The sequence below is a fragment of the Aulonocara sp. 'chitande type north' Nkhata Bay genome, linkage group LG18, assembly GCF_057382095.1.
Source record: "Aulonocara sp. 'chitande type north' Nkhata Bay isolate Kocher_YH1m ecotype deep benthic linkage group LG18, A_spYH_male_GT1.1, whole genome shotgun sequence".
NCBI lineage: Eukaryota > Metazoa > Chordata > Actinopteri > Cichliformes > Cichlidae > Aulonocara > Aulonocara sp. 'chitande type north' Nkhata Bay.
Window position 1 is genome coordinate 30,903,292 of NC_141361.1, and position 17,542 is coordinate 30,920,833.

Genomic DNA, 17,542 nt, shown 5'->3' on the forward strand with positions numbered 1-17,542 from the left:
AATCAGATAAAAAGTCTGAGAAATCAGAGAGAAACTCTGTGTAAGGCCCAGGTGGACAATTAGATGATAACAAATAAGACTGGTTTCTAAAATTTTTCAGCTGGGGTGGACAATGCTAAGCATCAGGCTTTCAAATGAATTAAAAGTCTGTCTTGGTCTTTCATTAATTAATAGGCTGGTGTGAAAAATTGCTGCCACACCGCCCCCTCGGCCTGTGCTTCGAGGTTTCTGGTAGTTAGAATGACTCGGGGGTGTTGATTCATTTAAACTAACATAATCATCCTGCTAAAACCAGGTTTCTGTAAGGCAGAGTAAATCGATTTGTTGATCAATTATTAAGTCATGTACTAACAGAGACTTGGAGGAGAGAGACCTAATATTTAATAATCCACATTTCACTGTTTTACTCTTTAGTTAGGATGTGGATACTGTATTGTTCTTTCTTTGTAATTGTTTATGTTTAAGTTGTTTGTTGCTGGTTTTTAGTTTGTTTTTTGTCTTTTTGGAAGCTGACACAGTCTCTATGGAGATGGGTTTTTGGGGGGGTAGCAGGAGGAGAGAAGCTGCAGAGAGGCGTGTAAGACTGCAACTCTGCTTCCTGGTCCCAACTCTGGATAGTCATATTATGGGGGGTTTAATTAATTTGTCCATATTTCTAGAAATGAGAGCTGCCGTCTCTCCTTATAAGACCAGGTTTCCTCCAGAAGGTTTGCCAATTATCTATGAAGCCCACATCGTTTCTGGGACACCACTCAGACAGCCAGCAATTTAAGGAGAACATGCGGCTAAACATGTCACTCTTGGTCTGATTGGGGAGGGGACCAGAGAAAACTACAGAGTCCCACATTGTTTTGGCAAAGTTACACACCGATTCAATATTGATTTTAGTGACCTCCGATTGGCGTAACCGGGTGTCATTACTGCCGACGTGAATTATGATTTTACTGAATTTACGTTTACCCTTAGCCAGCAGTTTTAAATTTCCTTCAATGTCGCCTGCTCTGGCCCCTGGAAGACAATTGACTATGGTTTCCGGTGTCTCTAGCTTCACATGTCTGAGAACAGAATTGCCAATTACCAGAGTTTGACCCCCGACGGGTGTGTCGCCGAGTGGGGAAAAACGGTTAGACATATGTATGAATTTGAGGAGTGGACCCAAAATGCTGACACAAAGGAACGTGAAAGAAAATTTGAATATTAACAGAAAGCAAGCCGTTTATTAATCTCTACTTTTAAGATTAGGCTTCAAACTTTCCTTTTTGCTAAAGCATATAGTTAGGGCTGGATCAGGTGACCCTGGATCCTCCCTTAGTTGTGCTGCAATAGACGTAGGCAGCCGGGGGATTCCCATGAAGCACTGAGTTTTTTCCTTTCCAGTCACCTTTCTCACTCACTGTGTGTTAATAGACCTCTCTGTACTGAATCATACTTGTTATTAATCCACAGCATGTCTTTGTCCTGTCTTCCTTTTCTCACCCCAACTGGTCACAGCAGATGCCCGCCGCTCCCTGAGCCTGGTTCTGCTGGAGGTTTCTTCCTGTTAAAAGGGAGTTTTTCCTTCCCACTGTCGCCAAAGCGCTTGCTCATAGGTGGTCCTATGATTGTTGGGTTTTTCTCTGTATCTATTATTGTGCGATCTACTGTACAATATAAAGCGCCTTCAGGCGATTGTTGTTGTGATTTGGCGCTATATAAATAAAATTGAATTGAAATTAAAAGATTACAAAACAAAAGGCAGAGGTGAAGCTAAACAATAACCTAACCTGGGGAAAATATTTTTTATTAAAAAAAACAAACAAACCATGAAACCTGACATGGATACAAAGATACCTGGAACATGGAAACGTGGCACCAAAAACAACAGATGACCTGACACTGAACAAATGAGGACAGGACTTACAGTGGCTTGCAAAAGTATTCGGCCCCCTTTAACTTTCCCACATTTTGGCACATTACAGCCACAAACATGAATCAATTTTATTGGAATTCCACGTGAAAGACCAATACAAAGTGGTGTACACGTGAGAAGTGGAACAAAAATCATACATGATTCCAAACATTTTTTACAAATAAATAACTGAAAAGTGGGGTGTGCGCAATTATTCAGCCCCCTGAGTCAATACTTTGTAGACCCACCTTTTGCTGCAATTGGATTCCATTAAAATTGATTTGTGTCACGGCTGGGAAGGCGAGCCGTGTGGTGTGGAGGAAGGAGGACCCAAGATGCAAGCAGTGGATGAAAATGCTAGTGAAGTTTATTTACAAGGTGTAGTGGCAAACAAGCAGTGGGGCATGACAAATAACTGAAGACACCTAAACTGGGAAGAACTAAAATAACAGACCTGGGTGCATACGACAAAGGGATGCGCGGCAGCCGCCGAGCAGGACACCGAGTAACAGGCAGGAGAACACACAGGGCTTAAATACACACACCAGTAATCAGGGGATGAGAGACAGGAGGGCAACACGGCTGGGAGGAATCAGAGCTGACGGGACAGGGGAAACGTAAACTGAACACACTCACATCAGACAGAGACCTTCACAATAAAACAGGAAACTCAGACACGGGGAACCAAACAAGACACAGAACTAAACAGACAGATTCACAAACAGACGGGGTGACAGCATAGACAGAGACACAGACTCAGAGGCAGACCAAATATAACACATAGAACTCAAACAATAATAATCATCATCATCATCATCATCATAATAATAAACTAAAAGCGCTGGGTCACCGACCCAGGACCATGACAATTTGTGTTTGTGGCAGTAATGTGACAAAATGTGGAAAAGAGGGACGAATACTTTTGCAAGCCACTGCAAGTACACAGAGAGATAATGAGGGGATGAGGAACAGCTGGGACAAGGGGAAACAAAACTAGACTCACTGCATTTAGGACAAAGACTTTCCCAATAAAACAGACATCACAAGGGTAATCTAATAAACAAATGAACTTAGCAAACCTAAAGAACTTATAAATAAACATCGACATCTAAACAAACTAAAACTTAAAACGCTGGGTCAACAGACCCAGGAAAGTGACAGTAAAATCATTTATTATACACATTATACTTATTTTCTTAAATTGCTTATCTATTATCTGTATTTTAACTTGGGGGTCTAGGGGTGCTGCATGTTTATGATAACACACTGACAATATCAGGACAATTTTAGCCTTACTCTATCAGTGAACAGCATGCCCATGCTAACTTAAACTAGACCAGCAAGCTAACCCCATGTGTATTAAGTGTTACTTCAGAATAGGAACCAAACAAATTAACGGAACGAAATTAACTGTAACAGCAGTTTGCAAAACATTGTGACAGTTCTCAAGTGTTCCTACCTCAAATCCAGCACGTGTTGCTGTGTTTTTGTTGTTAAATGGACGAGGAGAGACCGTGGCTGGTGAGAGGATGCAGCATTTCGTCAGTGGAGCATAGAACGACGTCTCTGATTGGTCAAAAAGTGAGTAAAGATGCATCTGATTGTTCGAAAGCGTCAACCAAAGAGCTGCTGGTCACGGCAAGATACAAACTCGCCGGAGCTCTGCGTGAACGGCACATCCGGGACCTTCAGCACTCAGGAGAGATTTATCTTGAGGTATGTATTTACCTTTGATATCCATGCGTCGACGAAAGCTCCGCGAGGTAAAGTTGTATGTTTAACAAGCTAATTAAGGTTAGTTAAACGGAATTAAAACAATACACAACCGATTTGAACAAATTGAAAGTGGTGAATGATGATAAATGCTAAAAAATTACTTAAGATTTATCTTTAACAATAGATATTAGAAGTTAAATTTAACTGTTTTTAAATTCCCACCGGAGTTAAAGGGACCTGCGGCCTTGCATGTGCTCTGCATTTTCAACTGCAGAGACAGTCAGTCTAAGCTCAGTGTAGCTAACTGCAACACACTTTTTTTTTTTCAACACAAGATATGCTTGGGGGGATTTAAATGATAATATTAATGTTTTCTTATTCAGCACAAATCAATAATATTATAGTTATTTGCTCACGGTCTGGGTCTCTGGCCCAGCGTTTCTGATGTTATTCTAAGGATTTTGAGTTTCTTATGTTTAATGGCGGGTTAGTTGAGTTTGGCTTAACGTTATTAATATCGTTTTAAGGAGTTTATGTTAGGGCTGTATATTACCACGTTTGTATTTTCATGCCATGTTTCCTGTTTTATTTTGAAAGAGTCTGTTGCGTTCAGTTCATTAATCTCACTTCCCTGTTGTGTCAATAGAATCATTTGTGCAAGCTACTACCCTGCTGTCCCTCTGTCGTGTCTCAACCTCCAACAGGAAAGTAGAAGTCCTCATATGGTAGGACCAGTGATTGTAGTGTGTGTTACACTGTCCTCATATTGTTTTAAGCTGTGAAGGACAGGAGTGTGTTTCAGTTGCCTTCCTCATGTGGTAGGACCAACAACTCTAGTGTGTGTTACACTGTCCTCATATCGTTGGGTAGCAGAACCGTACAGTGTTAAGTTTCTATAGAATCTGGTATAAGGAAGTCAGATCCTTCTGTAATAATATTCACTGATACAAATATGATCTGTAGTTAATTAAATAGTCGGGATTTATACTAGAGAATGTTTCTGACGTTATATTGTTGTCTTTTGTTGCAGACACCAGGTGCCGAGGTCCTGTCTCAACCTCCTTCAGACCAATTGGTGAGTGACACACCCACTTCATTCTTCCAACAGGTGAAGATGGATGTTGCAGACAGGACATATCCTAACTTTTGCAGCCGTTACGATAATAACGCGCTGTTTGCACGATGAGCACAGCTTCCAAGCTCCCCTAAATTGACCGTGCGCTTCGTGTTGTGTGTGCGTGAGTCTGTGCATTTAGTGGCGTCTGTGCAGAAATGACTAGTAAGACAAGGCTGCAAACTATTCTCACAGACTTCAAGTGTGCACTTGAATCCAAAACGATCTCTCTCTCTCCCTCCGGCTCTGTTGAGATGCCACTGGGAGAGTAACGACTGCCCCTCCCCCCCTCTGCTCAGCAAACAGGTGGCTGTTTTTGCACCCCTCCCCCTCTGCTCTGCAAACACGTGGCTACTTTTGCACCCCTCCCCCCTCTGCTCAACAAACACGTGGCTGTTTTTGCACCCCTCCCCCTCTGCTCTGCAAACACGTGGCTACTTTTGCACCCCTCCCCCCTCTGCTCAACAAACACGTGGCTGCTTTTGCACCCCTCCCCCTCTGCTCTGCAAACACGTGGCTGTTTTTGCACCCCTCCCCCTCTGCTCTGCAAACACGTGGCTGCTTTTGCACCCCTCCCCCCTCTGCTCAACAAACACGTGGCTGCTTTTGCACCCCTCCCCTCTCTGCTGAGGGCAAAAACAAGGCTCATGTGCAAAGTGAAGCAAAATAACATTGACAGAGGTTCAGAGAAAGGAGAAAAAAACGGAGCAGGCTCCCGTTGTTCACTTCAAGGAGGCGGCTCTACGGGCCGTTTTGTTTGTGACCGACACACACAGTATATATATATATTCTCAATCACATTCACACCACTCTCTTATATCAGTTCCACTACATCAAGACTATTTTATGGTGGTCAGCTGTTTTATTGTCATGTATTTTGCATAGTAAGATAACCATGTCCTCCATTCAAAAGCACTGAAAATGTCTATGGTGGTGCTGTACCTAATATTGTGCTCATTTGATCCAAAACCTATTTTTCCTTTATTTTGAAGGCTGAGGCTTAGATCCATTAGGTATTCACGAGAAAGGCATTATCGCATGTCAGGATTACAGTATATCGAAAATATGTGATTATAATGGGAGTCAATGGGGCCCAAACGGATACAAGGGTAAAAGGAGGTAGTACATATGTGAATCTTCTTTACTATACACCACACCATAGAGGGGATCATTGAATTTCAAAAATAATCCTAAAACACACATCCTGGCCAAGTTTCATGCAACTAGTCTTTAAAATGACTGATATATTGAGAATCAAAAATCCAAAGTTACCCAAGCGGGTCCCTTTTTTCGCTAGGGTAAAACGAGGGTTAAATAGTCGGGATTTATACTAGAGAATGTTTCTGACGTTATATTGTTGTCTTTTGTTGCAGACACCAAGTGCCGAGGTCCTGCCTCAACCTCCTTCAGACCAGTTGGTGAGTGACACACCCACTTCATTCTTCCAACAGGTTACACATTATTTTTTTGTATTTGGCATCAAGTATATGTGTCAGTTGGGCCTAGTGCATAAATGAAATGCACTTTAATTGTACTAAAACAATCAGTTTTAGTCGAAGTTAACCAAAACCAACATTAGCATTAGGATAAAGTAATTGTCTATACCATTTGTTAGTCCAAACTTTCCCTTAAAGCATCAGCTTGATCTTTATTCTGACAAAATTTGATATTTTTGTCGTTTTACACATGTTTTTGTCAAAATAAGCTCCCGCTGATCAGTTTACATGATTTAATTTCTGGGGAAATAGATGGCTGTACATCAGTGTTGGGTTTAGAGCTTTTATTGACAACAGCAGGAGAAGTTAGAGGTCAGGAATGTGAACTCTACATGTGTTCAGTCGTCATGTCCTCATATTGTTTTAAGCTGTGAAGGACAGGAGTGTGTTTAAGTAGAAGTCCTCATATGGTAGGACCAGTGATTGTAGTGTGTGTGTTACACTGTCCTCATATTGTTTTAAGCTGTGAAGGACAGGAGTGTGTTTCAGTTGCCTTCCTCATGTGGTAGGACCAACAACTCTAGTGTGTGTTACACTGTCCTCATATCGTTGGGTAGCAGAACCGTACAGTGTTAAGTTTCTATAGAATCTGGTATAAGGAAGTCAGATCCTTCTGTAATAATATTCACTGATACAAATATGATCTGTAGTTAATTAAATAGTCGGGATTTATACTAGAGAATGTTTCTGACGTTATATTGTTGTCTTTTGTTGCAGACACCAGGTGCCGAGGTCCTGCCTCAACCTCCTTCAGACCAATTGGTGAGTGACACACCCACTTCATTCTTCCAACAGGTTACACATTATTTTTTTGTATTTGGCATCAAGTATATGTGTCAGTTGGGCCTAGTGCATAAATGAAATGCACTTTAATTGTACTAAAACAATCAGTTTTAGTCGAAGTTAACCAAAACCAACATTAGCATTAGGATAAAGTAATTGTCTATACCATTTGTTAGTCCAAACTTTCCCTTAAAGCATCAGCTTGATCTTTATTCTGACAAAATTTGATATTTTTGTCGTTTTACACATGTTTTTGTCAAAATAAGCTCCCGCTGATCAGTTTACATGATTTAATTTCTGGGGAAATAGATGGCTGTACATCAGTGTTGGGTTTAGAGCTTTTATTGACAACAGCAGGAGAAGTTAGAGGTCAGGAATGTGAACTCTACATGTGTTCAGTCGTCATGTCCTCATATTGTTTTAAGCTGTGAAGGACAGGAGTGTGTTTAAGTAGAAGTCCTCATATGGTAGGACCAGTGATTGTAGTGTGTGTGTTACACTGTCCTCATATTGTTTTAAGCTGTGAAGGACAGGAGTGTGTTTAAGTAGAAGTCCTCATATGGTAGGACCAGTGATTGTAGTGTGTGTTACACTGTCCTCATATTGTTTTAAGCTGTGAAGGACAGGAGTGTGTTTCAGTTGCCTTCCTCATGTGGTAGGACCAACAACTCTAGTGTGTGTTACACTGTCCTCATATCGTTGGGTAGCAGAACCGTACAGTGTTAAGTTTCTATAGAATCTGGTATAAGGAAGTCAGATCCTTCTGTAATAATATTCACTGATACAAATATGATCTGTAGTTAATTAAATAGTCGGGATTTATACTAGAGAATGTTTCTGACGTTATATTGTTGTCTTTTGTTGCAGACACCAGGTGCCGAGGTCCTGCCTCAACCTCCTTCAGACCAATTGGTGAGTGACACACCCACTTCATTCTTCCAACAGGTTACACATTATTTTTTTGTATTTGGCATCAAGTATATGTGTCAGTTGGGCCTAGTGCATAAATGAAATGCACTTTAATTGTACTAAAACAATCAGTTTTAGTCGAAGTTAACCAAAACCAACATTAGCATTAGGATAAAGTAATTGTCTATACCATTTGTTAGTCCAAACTTTCCCTTAAAGCATCAGCTTGATCTTTATTCTGACAAAATTTGATATTTTTGTCGTTTTACACATGTTTTTGTCAAAATAAGCTCCCGCTGATCAGTTTACATGATTTAATTTCTGGGGAAATAGATGGCTGTACATCAGTGTTGGGTTTAGAGCTTTTATTGACAACAGCAGGAGAAGTTAGAGGTCAGGAATGTGAACTCTACATGTGTTCAGTCGTCATGTCCTCATATTGTTTTAAGCTGTGAAGGACAGGAGTGTGTTTAAGTAGAAGTCCTCATATGGTAGGACCAGTGATTGTAGTGTGTGTGTTACACTGTCCTCATATTGTTTTAAGCTGTGAAGGACAGGAGTGTGTTTCAGTTGCCTTCCTCATGTGGTAAGACCAACAACTCTAGTGTGTGTTACACTGTCCTCATATCGTTGGGTAGCAGAACCGTACAGTGTTAAGTTTCTATAGAATCTGGTATAAGGAAGTCAGATCCTTCTGTAATAATATTCACTGATACAAATATGATCTGTAGTTAATTAAATAGTCGGGATTTATACTAGAGAATGTTTCTGACGTTATATTGTTGTCTTTTGTTGCAGACACCAGGTGCCGAGGTCCTACCTCAACCTCCTTCAGACCAATTGGTGAGTGACACACCCACTTCATTCTTCCAACAGGTTACACATTATTTTTTTGTATTTGGCATCAAGTATATGTGTCAGTTGGGCCTAGTGCATAAATGAAATGCACTTTAATTGTACTAAAACAATCAGTTTTAGTCGAAGTTAACCAAAACCAACATTAGCATTAGGATAAAGTAATTGTCTATACCATTTGTTAGTCCAAACTTTCCCTTAAAGCATCAGCTTGATCTTTATTCTGACAAAATTTGATATTTTTGTCGTTTTACACATGTTTTTGTCAAAATAAGCTCCCGCTGATCAGTTTACATGATTTAATTTCTGGGGAAATAGATGGCTGTACATCAGTGTTGGGTTTAGAGCTTTTATTGACAACAGCAGGAGAAGTTAGAAGTCAGGAATGTGAACTCTACATGTGTTCAGTCGTCATGTCCTCATATTGTTTTAAGCTGTGAAGGACAGGAGTGTGTTTAAGTAGAAGTCCTCATATGGTAGGACCAGTGATTGTAGTGTGTGTGTTACACTGTCCTCATATTGTTTTAAGCTGTGAAGGACAGGAGTGTGTTTCAGTTGCCTTCCTCATGTGGTAGGACCAACAACTCTAGTGTGTGTTACAATGTCCTCATATCGTTGGGTAGCAGAACCGTACAGTGTTAAGTTTCTATAGAATCTGGTATAAGGAAGTCAGATCCTTCTGTAATAATATTCACTGATACAAATATGATCTGTAGTTAATTAAATAGTCGGGATTTATACTAGAGAATGTTTCTGACGTTATATTGTTGTCTTTTGTTGCAGACACCAAGTGCCGATGTCCTGTCTCAACCTCCTTCAGACCAATTGGTGAGTGACACACCCACTTCATTCTTCCAACAGGTTACACATAATTTTTTTGTATTTGGCATCAAGTATATGTGTCAGTTGGGCCTAGTGCATAAATGAAATGCACTTTAATTGTACTAAAACAATCAGTTTTAGTCGAAGTTAACCAAAACCAACATTAGCATTAGGATAAAGTAATTGTCTATACCATTTGTTAGTCCAAACTTTCCCTTAAAGCATCAGCTTGATCTTTATTCTGACAAAATTTGATATTTTTGTCGTTTTACACATGTTTTTGTCAAAATAAGCTCCCGCTGATCAGTTTACATGATTTAATTTCTGGGGAAATAGATGGCTGTACATCAGTGTTGGGTTTAGAGCTTTTATTGACAACAGCAGGAGAAGTTAGAGGTCAGGAATGTGAACTCTACATGTGTTCAGTCGTCATGTCCTCATATTGTTTTAAGCTGTGAAGGACAGGAGTGTGTTTAAGTAGAAGTCCTCATATGGTAGGACCAGTGATTGTAGTGTGTGTGTTACACTGTCCTCATATTGTTTTAAGCTGTGAAGGACAGGAGTGTGTTTCAGTTGCCTTCCTCATGTGGTAGGACCAACAACTCTAGTGTGTGTTACACTGTCCTCATATCGTTGGGTAGCAGAACCGTACAGTGTTAAGTTTCTATAGAATCTGGTATAAGGAAGTCAGATCCTTCTGTAATAATATTCACTGATACAAATATGATCTGTAGTTAATTAAATAGTCGGGATTTATACTAGAGAATGTTTCTGACGTTATATTGTTGTCTTTTGTTGCAGACACCAAGTGCCGAGGTCCTGTCTCAACCTCCTTCAGACCAATTGGTGAGTGACACACCCACTTCATTCTTCCAACAGGTTACACATTATTTTTTTGTATTTGGCATCAAGTATATGTGTCAGTTGGGCCTAGTGCATAAATTAAGTGCCCTTTGATTATATTAAAATAATCAGTTTGATTGAAAGTTTCCCATATTCAACATTAGCATTACTTGTTTGTGAACATCTTAGGAGAAAGAAATTGGCATATCATTTGTTAGTCCTAACTTTCCCTTTAAAGCATCAGCTTGATCTTTATTCCTACTAAATTTGATATTTCTGTGTTACATTGTCCTCAGATTGTTTTAAGCTGTGAAGGACATGAATTTGTTTTTTTGTTTTTAGCCTTTCTCAATTGGTAGAACCAACAACTCTAGTTTGTGTTACATTGAAACTGAACAGCAGGGATGTTTGTCATGAAGATAATAACACTCTATCCGATTTCAAACAATCACACTGTGATGAGTATTATTAGTAGATTATGTTCACATGTAAAATATTCATATCAAATGGTAAATATCCTATATTTATATAGCGCTTTACTAGTCCCTAAGGACCCCAAAGCGCTTTACACATCCAGTCATCCACCCATTCACACAGACATTCACACACTGGTGATGGCAGCTACATTGTAGCCACAGCCACCCTGGGGCGCACTGACAGAGGCGAGGCTGCCGGACACTGGCGCCACCGGGCCCTCTGACCACCACCAGTAGGCAACAGGTGAAGTGTCTTTCCCAAGGACACAACGACCGAGACTGTCGGAGCTGGGGCTCGAACCGGCAACCTTCTGATTAAAACTCTTGAGCCACGATCGCCCCTTAGCCCCTTAATGTAGAATTACACACTGCCCAACGCTGACTTTGCCTACAATGCAGAGAAAAAAGCAAACAGACCTATTGCATGCATTGATTCTCATATTTCACTGTTACTTTTCAAAGGCTCAAGGACCAAGTATTCCGGGGGTTCCAAGCCACACGCTTTACTCAGCTGCCCTGGACAACATGAAGGGCACCTCTGCCTCAATCACCCTGGACAACAAAAACATTAGCAACACTTCACCAAGAAGGGGTAAAGGCACCAAAATACAAAATGTTTTAGGTTAATATACTTGTGATCAAAGAACAAGTTTGTTTTCAGACATGACACTATTCAGAGCTTTTATCATAAATCATTTCATCTTATTTGATTCCCAGCAGAACACAGCACTTCAAATGGTTCATTCCAAGCATCCTTAAAGGAGCAATAAGCAATATCTTTTCACTGCTAGGTGTGCTGTTTTGCACTGCCTGTGAACCAAACCAAAGTCTATGGCTGGAGATCAACACAGAGAGAGGGATTGTGACTTCATGCTGTACTCCAGATGTAATTACACCTCTAGTTCTTCACATAGTCATTTTTAATTCCTTCAACCTAAGTATGATGAATTGTGCTTATTGCTCCTTTAAAGTGCTCCAGTAGAAAGCAAGGTTTAAGAACATTTTGTATTCACATTATAAACTAGAATATTTTCTATCTTTTCTTGCATTCACATTAAGATATTTTCTTTTGTTTCCATTTATGACAGCTGGGACGGTGAGAAGCAAGTGGACAAATGATGAAGTGAAGGTTGCTGAGCGGCATGTTTCACTTCATAAAAAGCTGCAAAGTACCAGGTAAAAAGGAATGTGACTGCTGCCTCCAAGCAGAGCCGGCAGCTCTGAAAGGCAGAGACTGGGTTGTCATAAGGTACTACAGCCACAACAGGATCATAGCATTAAAAGAAAGATGCAAGAAAAAAAGAAACAAGCAAGAGAGATACTTTGTTACTTCCACAGTTATGTCAGTATTGCAGTTTTCTGTATTGCATTGTTCTTACTCATAAATCTGTGGTTTATGCTGGGTGCTTTTTGCAATTAAATGATAAAAAAGGCAGATAATGTTCCACGTTTTTATTCACATGAACATTCACTACAAAATGAATTAATGCATTACAATATCAAGACTTAAAAAGTAGACTGACCACATTTGACCCATGTCTTTTTTTTTTTAAAAAGTCTTTACACAGCTCAGATTTACTGTTTTATTAACACATAAATGTCTGATATTTCTGTCAGAAGTTACCCAACTGATGAGCATTACTATTGTGCATCCATGTCTATTATATTGTAATCTCAAAAGGAGCCAAGCTAAAAATGCAGAACCTACCGTTACCTGGTCCTTATAAGTCATGTATACTTGAAAATTATGTGTTTCCATGGGCTTCACAATTCACCTAAACATGAAATATCTGTGTGTGACCTTATGGTACTCATAAGTCACATAAACCTGACAGTGTCCTCACAAGTAGCATTAAATTCAGGTTTGACCAAAATTTAGCCCTAGCCAAAATCTCAACAGATGGGTGTGTTCCTGGAAGCATGGGTCAAATTTTTTGAGATCCCCATGCCTCTAGGACCTTCGGAAAGGCACGTTCCCATTTGTCACATTTTTGTCATACGTACTGATATATCACGAAAACACGTATGTGTGTGTGTGTGTGTGTGTGTGTGTGTGTGTGTGTGTGTGTGTGTGAGAAAGGGCAGAGAGTGACAGTGAAATAAAAGAAAGAGATAGTGGGTGTCTTTTATAGGATGTTGGCCAATATGATGTTTTATGTATCTATAAAGAGCTCCAAGGCCAAGTTGACTTTTCATGGTTTAAAAAACGCTATCAGCGATCTGTGGAAATGGCTGCATTGTGTGAGATCAAAGTGCAGCGTCAAAAGCTTTTACCTATTCAGTTTGTCAGAACTGAAAGCCCAGTGTGCTTCAGTCATATAGTCACCATAATGGACAATTTTCAGCCACCAACAGCATAAGCAACACTTTACTGTAATTGTGTTAGCACTGTGGCTATGTACTTTTTTTTCTTTAAGAAAGATTCAGGAAGTGTTTTTTGTCACTGGTTTACTGCTTTCATCTGTTTTGCTGTCACACATCTGTCAGAAGCCTTTCAGTCATCTATATGGAGTAATATTCCACTAATAAATCAACATATCTCCTATAATGAGATTAAGTCACATCCTACACTGACAACGAGATGACATTTTTATGACTAAATATGTTTTTCTTTTTGTTTTTCTTATCCAAAAAAGCAAAGATGCATCACATATTTATCAATAATTCATCAAAAAAATAAAAACAAATTAAATGCACTTATTTACACAAAAGTATTTGATAACTACATGGAAATTAGCTTCCATACTGTACAGCTTCCTTATTAACACAAGATGATTCAAATCTTACCTTTAAGTCAAGATGCTATACTTGGTGACTAGGTTTTATTCACAAGAACAGGTTAATAACTACATCATTAACTGTGTTTATTGCGTGTTTTGTCTGTACTTTGGTAGCCCTGGGTTTGGGTCTGAATTACAAAGAAAGGAACTGAGGAAATGTGCTGATACATTTTACATTTGGTAAAGGAGCTCATCTGCTAGATGAAAGGATTACAGTATAAAGCATTTGAATTTACATGCAAGATGTTATAATTGATTGTGTGTAAAATTCTGTCTTAATGTCTTCAGACTTTATACTAATGCGATGACTCTGTAAAAATGACACCTTTAAAATAGTGAAATGGCTCCAATGGCATTAGATCATCTCGAGCCTTCCCGGTGCCAGACAATGATTATAGCCTTTTTATAGGTAAATGATGACCTGATTACACCCCAGACAGTTTCCATTTTGGACATAACAGTGTACTCTGAAAAAGATGGATCGTATCTTGAAATGGAGCCTTTATTGTCTTTTTATTTACTTTTCGAATCAGCAGCAGTAAAAGTGGAGGGTATGTCCGTAAAGCCATTGCAGGTGAGTTCACTGACCTAGAGGTGAGCTTGCAGCTCACCCAGAGAGCAGTCAGCGTTTTACTCCCTGCCTGTGAACTCCATGAACACCTGTTTATGCTTTTTATTGGCCTCTCCCTCGTAGCCTGTTGAACTCATCCTATTCAGTTGTAATTGCTCTCTTGTGTCATCACATGCAAATGAAGGAGGTGGCAAGAGATCTAAAGTATATAAACGGGGAATATTCTTGGTCTCAGTACCTTGCTCTTTCCTCAGCTTGCCTCAGCATCTCTGATCTCACTCCTCTACCCTCAACATTACCAAAATGGCATTCGCTGGAAGATGGGAAACCGAGACCCAGGAGGGATACGACGCCTTCTGCAAGGTGCTAGGTGAGAACGCAGGCTCAAATTTTCCACTTCCTCTGCTTCTGAACTCCATTGTTTTCTGCACATCTTTGGCCTTTTTTGACCTTGCATCCTCTTCCCGTCCCACTATAGGCATTCCAGATGATGTCATCGAGAGGGGCCGTGACTACAAGTTGATCACAGAGGTCACCCAGGATGGCAAAGATTTCACCTGGACCCTCTTATATCCTGCCAATGCCAAGGTCACCAACAAGTTCACTATCGGAAAGGAGGCCGACATGGAGACCATTGGAGGAAAGAAATTCAAGGTTGGGAGGAAATGATCCAAAGCTTCACTTTAGCTATAGCTAGCAGAAGCATAAAGCTATGAATGCTACTCTCCTAACTGGTTATATCACAATTTTGTTTACAGGCTACAGTACAAATGGAAGGAGGCAAGCTAAGTGTGACCTTCCCCAACTACCACCACACCTCTGAGATCAGTGGTGGCAAACTCATCGAGGTAAACACACTCACTTAGGCTTTTAGAGGTGCGAACGTTGGGCAGTGACAGCAGTTATTACACTCAACTCCCCGCAGGGATCATTAGAGTCATCAAAGTTATACTTCTGCAGCTGGAGACCAGGAACAGCTAATAAGAAAAAAACTCTCTGAAACACAGAGTATTGCTACTGAATGCACTTTAACAACCAATTCATTCCCATATTTAACCTTTTAATCCTGAGAATTTATACGAGACACTTCTCTCTTTGCAGGTTATCTCTTTTTGGTTTCCATTTTATAGTCTGCTTTTCAGAAATTTTCAACACTTCACACTTTCATTTTGAGAAAAACAGCAAAAATGTATCCAGTTAAAAGGAAGCCAAACACAGTGGAAAATTCAAAATGAAGACTGTTTCAGCTGACTGACACAATTGCTTAATTTATAATTACTTAATTTGCTAAAGTCTGCAGTTTTCAGGTGTCAGGGTTGGTCAGAAGCGGACAAGTATAAAGTTACTGTTACAGTGGTATTTTTTCATTTGTCTGACACTTCAAAAAAAAATTTTTACAGCATAAAACCAGATGTAAAGAAGCACTGCAAAAGCTGATTGAAGTCATTTCCTGTCTTTCTGCAGACCTCCAAAGCCGGCTCTGTAGTGCTGAAGAGAATCAGCAAGAAGATCTAACTCTCATCTTTAACAGTTACAATGGAGACCTCGGAACAATATTTGTGTTAATTAATAAACTATGGTGATCGTGCCAACTTGAACCTGTGTTTCTGTCTATGTTTTCTACTCTGGGGATACGATGTGACTTCTAGATTATATAAGTTTAAACTCATGCTTTTTTTTTTCAAACTACAAGAGTTGATGACAAAGAATCAGGGTACGATAAAGACACAACTGTGGCTTCAGACTTTGCAGGGGATAGCAGCGGCGTGACCTTTAAACACATCTATTAGTTTGTTAGTTTTCTATAAGAAAAGAGCATTTGCCAGATTGACAGAGATGGGAGTTTAAGCAGAACAGTGACAGTTTGACAGCTGACTGACAAAAACACTAAAAAAGATCTGAACTTTTCTCAGCTACAGGTAGTAGATGTTTCTGTAAATTGCAAGTGCTTGCATTGAAATTGCTCTCATATAAGTGTTTCTAAGAAAAATACCTACTTGCTGTCATTTCTCTTAGAAACTGGAGGAAGGGGATAATTTAAACTTTTATCTCAGACAAAGAAAAACTGAAGTCTGACTAAGTGCCATGCCTCTCAGCTGCAATGTTTATATTGCAACCAGTGGTGGCTCAAAGCCAGGGTGCAGTAAACACTCATCTATCTTCTGCACACATGGCCTGGGCTGACTTTATCAATACACATGGTGATCAGTCATACTGGTCTGGACTGAAATATCTCAACAATTTGAATAAGTATTGGATCACTGTGAAATTCTTGGTTCCCAGAAGATGAATTATTTCATGTACAGTGATGCTGAGTTTTAATTTAACAAGTAACAAGTACAACTTTTCAGTAGCACAGTCAGAGAAGCACTGAAGCATTGAAAGAGGGCCTACAAAAAGAAGATGATGTACTCAAACAACACTCTCCTACATGTATCCCACCTCTTTAAATTCACTGAACTAGAATCAAGGTAAACAAGATTTGTAAAGCAAATGCAGGTCGCTCTGTGGGCAGTATTTACTTTGAAGGTAATTGTATTGCCCTGTGATCCTGATAAGGGTAAGTGGAGGAGAATGGATGAATGGCTGGATGGATGGAACAGTATTGTATTTTCTTTATACTGATTTTGTTTTCTTTGTTCGTTTAAAACATACTTAAGGAAGTTTGTAGTGCAGTAAAAATCAGATTAGAGTAGCATGACACATATTTACTTTGATTATACAAACAGTATGTCGGTGTATGTCTAACTAGGCAACTCATTCGCTTTGTCTTGACTACCTTTAATTATTTTCTATTTATAGGTTTTTGGTACATGTTAGCAATACACATCATGCTTGTATGAATCAGGCTTTTTGTCAATTCTCGATCTATAAATCATTAAACCCTGACCTTGAAGCCAAATTTGAATGGATTGTTAACATTACACCTTAAATCTGTGATGTGCTCATGGTGCAGATGTAAATATAGTTTGTGACAAAGTACATCGTTTTATCAGAATTTATCCATTTCCACCCAATAAATGATAACGTTGACCTTGAAGACCTTGGAGGATGTAAGGCAAAATTTAATGGCCTGTCAATCTGACCCCACTCTACAACCTACAAAGTTTTATTAGAATTAACTCAAAACTTTTTGAGCGATCGATTCACATACAGAATGACATGCACGCACACAAACGCTGCCAAAAACATAACCTCCTGTGCGGAGGTAATTGGGTGATTAGATGATGATTATTGACTTCCCAAGGCAGGGGCAAGTTTGTCCTGTATATCAGATTTAAATCTCTGA

The 17,542-nt window shown here is 39.6% G+C and overlaps 2 protein-coding genes across 2 annotated transcripts in view; both read left to right on the forward strand.

The window, feature by feature from the left end:
- Positions 1 to 15,851, forward strand: part of LOC147308987 (gastrotropin-like) — a 32,492-nt gene extending 16,641 nt beyond the window's left edge. Inside the window, exons 2-5 of the mRNA XM_086272128.1 lie at positions 14,508 to 14,623; positions 14,732 to 14,907; positions 15,012 to 15,101; positions 15,718 to 15,851. Of these exons, the coding sequence (XP_086128254.1) occupies positions 14,557 to 14,623; positions 14,732 to 14,907; positions 15,012 to 15,101; positions 15,718 to 15,768 (384 nt within the window). The 5' untranslated portion in view covers positions 14,508 to 14,556 and the 3' untranslated portion in view covers positions 15,769 to 15,851. The remainder of the gene's footprint in view (positions 1 to 14,507; positions 14,624 to 14,731; positions 14,908 to 15,011; positions 15,102 to 15,717) is intronic.
- Positions 1,816 to 12,945, forward strand: LOC147308988 (uncharacterized). The gene is made up of 12 exons (XM_086272078.1): positions 1,816 to 3,604; positions 4,251 to 4,329; positions 4,635 to 4,679; positions 6,092 to 6,136; positions 6,932 to 7,009; positions 7,865 to 7,909; positions 8,705 to 8,749; positions 9,545 to 9,589; positions 10,385 to 10,429; positions 11,365 to 11,494; positions 11,694 to 11,788; positions 11,991 to 12,945. The coding sequence occupies exons 1-12, from the start codon at positions 3,480 to 3,482 to the stop codon at positions 12,000 to 12,002; spliced, it is 789 nt and encodes a 262-aa protein (XP_086128204.1). The 5' UTR covers positions 1,816 to 3,479; the 3' UTR covers positions 12,003 to 12,945.
- Positions 15,852 to 17,542: the final 1,691 nt, after the last annotated feature.

What these genes read in the sequence shown, in the direction of transcription:
- LOC147308988 (XM_086272078.1), top strand. Translation starts at nt 3,480, where the DNA reads ATGCATCTGATTGTTCGAAAGCGTCAACCAAAGAGCTGCTGGTCACGG. An exon ending in AACCTCCTTCAGACCAATTG is followed by an intron (nt 4,680 to 6,091) that starts GTGAGTGACACA and finishes CTTTTGTTGCAG; the next exon opens with ACACCAAGTGCCGAGGTCCT. An exon ending in AACCTCCTTCAGACCAGTTG is followed by an intron (nt 6,137 to 6,931) that starts GTGAGTGACACA and finishes CTTTTGTTGCAG; the next exon opens with ACACCAGGTGCCGAGGTCCT.